Genomic DNA, 9,531 nt, shown 5'->3' with positions numbered 1-9,531 from the left:
TCTTCCTTTCTGCTCCCTCTCCCCATGTAGTTACATACCCATACATACAGTACATTCAATAAACAGACTCTGCAGTGTTACCTCACTAAAAGCATGAAGGACTTGTGTTACTTCTTGTGAATAAGGACATTCAGAATAGTTTTGTTCTGCCCAGCGTCCAGTCCGGTTACACTTACGCCACGCCTTTGGCTCTTCTGCCCCATTACGTAAGGAAATGGAACTAAACGAATACTGGAAACATGGATGGTAAGCTGTTATCCCAGCCAAAGTTTTAGGCCATCTATGAGGAAGATAATAATAAGCAATTTCAACATGACATGCCTTATTTAGAACCAATTTACAATGTGGCAACAATATGGCAGAACATGTAAGTAGTAAATAATTATTTTAAATGGTTTATTTTCTAAAAACAGCTTTCTGCTTTTGTGCTTTGTGGTAAATTACATTGTTTTCTTACTGCCAGAAATACACTGACCCACAATCTGGCAGTAGTGAGAACTGGCAACTGATTTGCTCTAATAAGGTATTTGGTTGTTAAAAATATATATAGATGAAATATTTCCCCTTCATACATCTACAAAGACTTGTAAAGCAAAGCTTAAAGCCATCATGCAATTTTAAAATTCAACATCTCTTTTTAAAAACCAAGAGGCAAATGCTTCAGAAGGGAAGGACCATTCTCACTGGAATTTTGGCCCAAAACCACAGTACGGGAGAGTAAAGGTTCTGTTACAAGTTGTTCTGTCTCCCTTAAGTACATGAAAATGACTCCTGAGGAGGTTTAGTCCCAAAAGTAAGAAAGATGTTGATCACAGGGAGAAAGGGGACAGTGGGATTTGCCCCCAAAGTTTAATATGTGAGCCAAGATAAATTTACAGTTGAATTCTGCTCTTCTGTCAAGTAATCTCTGAAAGAGGGCTTATAGAGCAGTCACCATTATTCCATTAGGTTGAAAGAGACTCATGGTCAATGCATTGTTAAGAACCACAGAGCTCTCAGGAATATTGTTTTGGGTATAAAATTATTGCCATTTTCACAATAGTGGCTACAAAGCAGGCTGTTGTTTTAAAATTTAGCAGTAATTAAAAGGGAACAGTATTTCAAAGAATTCCCTTCCTCCAAACAAGTGCAATTCCCCATCCTTCTTGAAGTGTGGGACTCACGACTGGACACAATATTCCAGGTGAGATCTCACCCGTGCTACATAGAGAAAAGAAATTATTTCTCTTGATTTGCAAGTAACATTCCCTAATACAAGCCAATATGCTGTTTGCTTTTTATTTTTTTACTTATTTTTTGTAAGAAGAGCACACTCTTGGCTCATATTCAGTTTACAGTCTACTATGACCCCAGGTTCTTCTCTTCAGTACTGCTGTCTAGTCAATTCTTCCATTCCAAGTGCAGGACTTTGCACTTGTCCTTGTTGAATCTCATGCAATTGATTGCGGATCATTTTTCAAATCTATTCAAGTCATTATGTATCCTAGTCCTGCCCTCCAGAGTGTCTGTAACTGCACCCTACTTGGTTTCATCTGCCAAATTACTAAGCGTGCGCTCAATCCCATCCAAATTATTAAAGACCTATTGTTACTACATCCTTGGAAAGGGACGCTGCCCCACAGATCCATGATCCCATGCTGCTGTTCAGGTGTCACTACTCAGCAGCTTAAGGCTAAGGATAGACATTGCACATAAACCAGTTTAAGTGATCAGACACTGCTTTAAACCTGTAACAGAACAGAAGTTCAGTGCACATAAACCTGTTTAAAAATGGCTGAAAATGGCTTGAGATAAACCTGGCTGAATGTAGTATCAGACTTAACTGATTTGGGTCAAACCAGTTTATGCAATGTCTGTCCCAGACCCCTTCCTGATTTAAGTTAAACCAGCATCCCCCAGCATCCTGGCATGCTCTTTGGGATGGGAGGGGCTCTCTACTCCACAGCAGAGCTGACTCCTCCCCTCTGCTCCCTGGCTAGAGCTGTGGCAGAGACTGCCGGTGTATGCCTGGCTTCCCCCTGCTTCCCCCCTCCTCTCACCACGCCCTGCTAAGCAGGGGTCTCCCTTCCCCTCTGCCTTACATAGACACCTTTCAGCATTAGCTAGCATACCACATGCTGGCTATGGTCCGTGCTGTGGGAGATGGGACAAAGAACAGTGGTTTAGGGATCTTTGGAGCTAATCAATGGGTCAGCTGGTAACGTCCCTCCATTTCTTTCTTGGAACAAGTTGTTTAAAGAGAGCTTGAACTAATGAGAGAGCCTTTTGTTTTGCTACTGGGGTGATAAATGCTGTGTAAGCCTCTGCAGGCTCAGTGAAGGGGGGACACCTCCCTAATCAGAGTGTCCTCCTGGGCCTGGCCATGCCCCCCTCCCCCCACCTCAGCTCAAGACTGTGGAAAGGAAGGGAGGGCTGTTCTAGCACCCTTCCAGCTTCTAGCCTCAGCCACTGCAGGCATGTGCCTGCATTTTTTCAGGCTGGAGGGGATCTCTGTGCAGTTACAAACTGATTCAGCCTAGGCAGGTTACACTAACATGCAAAGATTGAATCAACGCATGCTCAGGCTTTTTGAATGTCTGTCCCTAGCCTAAGAGCTTATTACGTGGCTCCAACCACCACTTATACCACACCATACCCATACCTTGCAGATACTACCCATCATGCTCTATGTCCCACCTAGTAAGTTTCCCTCCCTAGGGGCATCCCCATACCCCAGGTACCCCTATGTCACATCCATTAAATCTGTTACCTTGGCACACAATGCCTCAGACCTCAGTCTCTTTAACTGTTCTTTGCTCCTTAACTATACTTGGCTCCCCTGGCCATCCCAGTGCCTCAGGCTTGCCTTGGGCTCCCTGGCTCTGCTTCTCAGCCTTTGTGCCCAACCCCTGAGATCCTGTTCCCACTCCCAGGCCAATTGAGACCACCACTGACCCTTGTCTCAATCCCTAAACCACCAGACAACACCTGAGCTCTAAGGATGCCTTCTCTTAACCCCTGGGAGTAGAGTCTCCCTCTGTCTGCTGGTTGCTTATGAGCTCCTACCATGTCAGCAGCCAGGGTGAAACTGCCTCCCTCAGCTCTGGCCCTGGGCTTATCTCTCAGTTAAGTCCCAGCCTTTTCTGAGCAGATGCTTCCCTGCCTACTGACTCAATGTCTTTCCAAGCTTTCTCCTTTCTTAAAGTAACAAGTGTGCCCAGTGCCTGTTACAACCGGATCCAGGACAGACCATTGGGGAACCTCCCAACTAGACACTGAACCACTGATGACTACTTGTTGAGCCCAGTGTTCCAACCAATTATGTATCTACCTTACGGTACTTTCATCTTACAATACATTACAGTGTCTTTATTCTGCTGCTCTCCTGCTTCCTCCCCTAAGGATCCGTCTCCATCATTTTGTGGCTGTTGTTACCCAAGTTACCTTCCACCTTCACATCTCAACCACTTCCTCTCTGTTTGTGAGCAACAAGTGAAGAAGAGCTTCTACCTAAGTTGACTTGTCTACCATCTGTATCAAAAAGTTATCCCCACAACAGGAATTTGCTAGACTGTTTATGCTCTGCTGTGTTTCCCTCCAGGTAGAGGTCTCAATAATTAAAGTCTTCCATGAGAACCAAATTCTACGACCTGGAAGTTTCTGTCAGTTGTTTAAAGGAGGCCTCATCCACCTCTTCCTCCTGGTTTGCTGACCTGTAGCAGACACCCACAATGGCACCCTCCCCTGCTGTTTTCCCTTCTGCGCCTTTACCCAGAGGCTTATGACAGGCCTTCCTCCTATTCATAGTGCACCTCAGAATACATATACAGCACTTTTATATACAGAGGGACACCTCATTTTTTTCCCCTTCACCCACCTGTTTTTCCCCTAAGGCTATTCAGCAAGTACAGCACACCTAATGTATGCAGTGCTGGCATTATCTCTTTTTATGATCAAGAAAGATAGTACATCATAATTTTACCTTTAGCATTTAAGAATCAGCTTGTCACTCAGAATGAGTGAAAAAAAATACAGAATCTCATGTCTTTCAGTACATAGAGTCAGTTTACTCTTACTTACAATGCATAATTTTTATCACAACTTTCAATTATAAATACCACCTGGGACTGTCAACTGAAAGAGCCATGCTTCCGCAGAGTTTCATGCCTCTCTTCCCAATAAAGGAACTGCTCTTTTTAGTTTTGCTTTTGTGACTGATATCTTTCTACCTACATATTTGCTATGATATCAAAACCTCAAAGGTCTTTCTATTAAAAATTGCTGGTGTGTTAGCTACATCTCTGAGGAGAAGCCTCTGAAACAAGCTTCATGTGTTAAAGTTAAGTTTGCTCCAAAGACGTTCTCTATAATCTTAAATTCATTCCCTTCAAATACCAAAAGAATCCATAGACTCAGCATGCTTTTGATATATGTTTCAAAAATAAATTTGGGTGGACTTTCTGAAAGATGATCAATACAGAGAAATGTGCCTTCCTGTTCTTTTGATTTATATAAAATCACAAAATGTCCTTGGTGTTAGTTTGATCACTCTGTAGGAATTTATATATCTTCTATTTATAAAGAAGGAATGACATTTACTGGCAATAGTGTGATGGGCTTCATAACTGTCATTTGAAAGCTGTATTATGTAGCACTTGGTTCAAGTTTATATTATATCTGTTAAAGTGATTAATTATAAAGCACCCAAGTTCACTAGTTCTAGGTAGAATGCATTGGCAGTTTTTTGCAGTACCAGACAAACAAACTCTAGTTGAAATGTTTGAAAGGAAAGCAAGGGATTTAGCCATATTTCTTCAAATTATTTTCATATATTCCTGGAAATCTGTGGTGAAACAACCGTATTTTTGTAGAAGTGTGCAAAGAGGCTAGACAACTTCCCTCTTTTGGGAGGTTTACCCCGGACATATTACAAGTTAGAATTGAAGGCAAGGACCTGTGAAAAATAACTCATGCTCACAGCTTAAGAATAAAGGTAAAGAGATTTATTTAAGCTAGAAACTTGTTTGGAAAGTTCTAGTACTTCACAACAATAGGAAAGGATAGCATATTTCAACCCTTCTTACTCTCCCTCACCCCTGTTTTTACTTTAATTAATTAATTAAGCCTAAACTCATTTTACAATGTATCCAGCAACAATATTCTTTCTTGCTCTCTCGGTAGGATTATTACAGAACACAATGGTCTTACTTTCAGGTAATAATAGTTTATCTTGTGGTTTTATACTCAGCAATATAACATCTCTCCTGCCTTATACTTAAAACACAATATCAATAGGAAAGATCTTAGTGGATTTTAGGGACTGTCCATTTTAAGGTTTAAATCTTTAATAAAAAATAATATTGTTATAAAACTGGAGATAAATCCAAAATTATATTTGATCATTGTTATTATATAGACCAGGGAATTCATATGACATTTTAGGAAGAAAGTTCAGTTAGACAACAAATATATTTTATCTTTCAAAATACAATTTTAGGTGAATATTTATTAAAAACCAAAACAAAAGAAAACAATGGTTAGAAGTCCAACTGTTTCTTTAAATGTTTTAGATGCAATTTTTTGGAGAACTCAGACACTGTTCACTAAAAAAAATTCAACCCATCAATTATCTGAACAGTTTTCATTTTATATTTTTAGTTTTTCCAATGTTGTTTTTTCAAAAGAACTATATTCTATTTCTATTCAATTTATTTCTGTCAATATCACCTAAGCGAAACTGCTTTGGCTTCATCAAAATAGTATGGGAAAAAATCTATATCTTCTAATGGTTTAGTGCAGAGCTTATCAACCACTTTGTACTACAATCGGCATTACAAAAGAAATAATTTGGCACCCACTTTTTTAATTAGCCAAAAAGGAATATGAACTGGCAATCATTCATGACTCAAGCTGGGAACCCACACTATCATGAAAGTGTTGACGAAGAGGTTTCTATTCCACATTCCATGAAGTACTCAAAGTCCTTGGAAAACCTGGTGTTGGCCCTCAGAAATTTAGCTAGTCGTGGTTCTGGTTCCCGCTTCTGCTCCAAAATCCCATTAAAAAAACCTACTTTCCTCATGTTTTCCTTACACATTTCCACACTGCATCCTCTTTTTAATTGCCCTTTAGCTGTTTGAAGATTGTTATTAAATTCCCCCTCAGTCTCCTCTTCTCTAAACTAAATAATCCTAATATTTTCAGCCTGTCCTCATAATTCATGTTTCCCAAGCTTTTAATCATTTTTGTTGTGCTCCACTAGACTCCTTCTAAATTGTATCACTTGAATACAAAAACTATGTCACCGGTTGTCTGTACTTTTTTTTTAATGATTGTCTGAACTGTTTTTTTGTTGGTTTGTTTTGTTTGTAGTGAGAGGCCCAGAAATGGACCCAGTACTTCAAGTGAGGCCTCACCAGTGTAAAAAATAATAGGCGAATCACATCTCTTGATTTGCAAGTGATGTATGCAGCCTAGTATCTTATTGTCTTTTTTTTTGGCAAACTAGAGCACAGTATTGGCTCACTTTCAGATTATGATCCCCTTTGACCCCCCAGATCCTTTCTGCAGTATTTCAACCAATACAGTTCACTTTTTTTACAGTTCACTGTAAAAAAAATATATATATAGATGGTTCTTCCCCATTCTGTATTTGGTTTCGCTGCTGGTCGCCCCACTCTCAGTGTTCAGCTGCTGGGGAACCTCCCCCCTCCACCCCCAGTCGGCAATCAGCCATGGGGAACCCTCTTTCCCCCCTCCCCATCGGCATTCTGGTGCCTCTCCAGACTCAGGAGGCACCAGCTGCCCATGCACAATATTGTTCTGTTCTAAGTGCAGGACTTTGTACTTGCTCTTGTTGAATTTCATTAGATTGATTTCAGATCAATTCTTCAGTTTATCCAAGTCATTCTGGATCCTAGCCCTATATTCCAGAGTGTCTGCAACCCTACCCAATTTAGTGTCATCTGCAAAATTGTGAAGTGTGCACTTAATCCCATTCTCCAAATCACTAATTAAGATAATAAACAGTATCAAGCCCAGGCCAGCCCCATGGGGAATGTGACTCAATACTTTATCCTACACAAACTTTAAGCCATTAATGACTACTAATTAGAATCACAGAAAATTAGGGTTGGAAGGGACCTCAGGAGGTCATCTAGTCCAACCCTCTGCTCAAAGCAGGACCAGCCCCAACTAGATCATCCCAGCCAAGGCATTGTCTAGCCGGGTCTTAAAAACCTCCAAGATGAATAGTCTATGACCTCTCTGGGTAACTTGTTCCAGTGTTTTACTACCCTCCTAGTGAGAGAGTTCTTCCTAGTATCTAATCTAAAAATCTCTTTCTGCAACTAGAGACCGTTGCTCCTTGTTCTGTCATCTGCCACCACTGAGAACAGTATAGTTCCATCCTCTTTGGAACCACCCTTCTGGTAGTTGAAGGCTGTAGATCCCCTTCATCTCTTCTCTAGACTAAGTAAGCCCATTTCCCTCAGCTTTTCCTCATAAGTCATGTGCCCCAGCCCCCTTACCATCTCCATTTCCAATTTATTCACATCCTTTTTGTAGTGGGCGGCTCAAAACTGAACACAGTACTCCAGATGTAGCCTCACTAGTGCTGAATAGAGGGGAAGAATCACTTCCCTTGACCTACTGGCAACATTCCTACCAGTGCAGCCTAATATGCCATTAGCCTTCTTGGCAACAAGGGCACACTGTTGGCTCATATTCAGCTTATTCTCCACTGTAACCCCCAGGTCCTTTTCTGCAGAGCTGCTGCCCAGACAGTCAGCCTCCAGACTGTACTGGTGCATGGGACTGTTTCATCCTAAGTGCAGGACTTTGCACTCCTTATGAGAATTCTTTTGACTGAATCCTTCAATTTATCTAGGTTATTCTGAATCCTAACCCTACCTTCCAGCATATCTACTACTCCACCCAGCTTGCTGTCATATTCAAACTTTCTAAGAGTGCACTCTAGGCCATTTTCCAGGTCACTGATAAAGATATTAAACAAAACTGGCCCTAGAACTGACCCCTGGGACACTCCACTTGATACCAGCTGCCAACCAGACATTAAGCCATTGATTAATACCCTCTAAGCCTGATGATCCAGCCATTTTTCTATCCGCCTTACAGTCCATTCACCCAGTCCATACTTCCTTAGCTCGCCTGTGGACAGTTGCTAAAATCAAGATATACCAAATCTACTGGTCTCCCATGTGTCCATAGAACCAGTCATCTCATCATAGAATGCAATCAGGTTGGTCAGGCATGACTTGCCCTTGGTGAATCCATGCTGACTATTCCTAATCACCTTCTTCTCCTCCAAGTGCTTAGAAATGGATTCCTTCGGGATCTGCTCCACGATTTTTCAAGGGACTAAGGTGAGGCTGACCAGTCTATAGTTCCCTAGATCCTCCTTTTTCCCTTTCTTAAATATGGGCACTATGTCTGCCTTTTTACAGTCATCCAGGGCCTCTCCCAGTTGCCATGAGTTTTCAAAGATGATGGCCAGTGGCTCTGCAATCAGCCAGCTCCCTCGTAGATTCATAGATTCATAGATTGTAGAATCGGAAGGAAACACAATGGATCATCATGTCCAACTCCCTGCCCTGGCAGGAAAGAGGACCGAGGTCAGATGACCCCAGCCAGGTGACTATCTAGCCTCCTCTTGAAGACCGTCAAGCTAGGTGATAGCACCACCTCTCTTGGAAGCCCATTCCAGATCCTGGCCACCATTACTGTGAAAAATTTCTTCTTAATATCTAACCTAAATCCACTCTCAACTAGTTTACACCCGTTACTCCTAGTCACTCCCTGGGGCACCTTAGTAAACAGCGCTTCCCCTATTCAACTGTTGACCTCCCCTAATAAATTTATAGGAAGCCACAACATCTCCCCTCAGCCGTCTCTTGTGAAGGCTGAAGAGATTCAGCTCTCAACCTCCCCCCATAAGGTCTATCACGAAGACCACTAATCAAGTGAGTGGCCCTCCTCTGGACCCTCTCCAGATTCCCCACGTCCCTCTTGAAGTGCGGCACCAAAAACTGGACACAGTACTCCAACTTCAGCCTGACCAGTGCTGCATGGAGGGGGAGCATCATCTCCTTTGTTCTATTAGTCATGCACCTGCTAATGCACGACAAGGTGCGATTGGCCTTGTTGATGGCCTTGTTACACTGCCGGCTCATGTTCATCTTGAAGTCAATTATGACTCTAAGATCCCTCTCTACCTCCGAACTACTGAGAAGGACACTCCCCAACCTATAGGTGTGCTGGGGGTTCCTCCTTCCCAGGTGGAGTACCTTACATTTATCTTTATTAAATTGCATCCTATTTCTCTCTGCTCATTGATCCAACCTGTCCAGGTTGGCCTGAATCTGCTCCCTGCCCTCCGGTGTACTAACTTTGCCCCATAACTTGGTATCATCAGCGAACTTGGAGAGGGTGCTCTCCACGTCCTCGTCCAAATCGCTGGTGAAGTTATTGAATAATATCAGTCCGAGGACCAAACCCTGTGGGACCCCACTGCCCACCTCCCTCCAGGCCGAG

At 42.3% G+C, this 9,531-nt stretch overlaps 1 protein-coding gene across 1 annotated transcript in view; it reads right to left on the bottom strand.

The window, feature by feature from the left end:
- The window catches only part of LOC102385859 (adhesion G protein-coupled receptor A3-like), a 529,567-nt gene that overhangs the window by 257,649 nt on the left and 262,387 nt on the right, over positions 1 to 9,531 (bottom strand). Inside the window, exon 9 of the mRNA XM_014523782.2 lies at positions 82 to 280. Coding sequence (XP_014379268.2) covers positions 82 to 280 — 199 coding nt within the window. The remainder of the gene's footprint in view (positions 1 to 81; positions 281 to 9,531) is intronic.

Source organism: Alligator sinensis, unplaced genomic scaffold (genome assembly GCF_000455745.1).
Source record: "Alligator sinensis unplaced genomic scaffold, ASM45574v1 scaffold151_1, whole genome shotgun sequence".
Taxonomy (NCBI): domain Eukaryota; kingdom Metazoa; phylum Chordata; order Crocodylia; family Alligatoridae; genus Alligator; species Alligator sinensis.
This window is presented reverse-complemented; position numbering and strand designations above follow the sequence as displayed.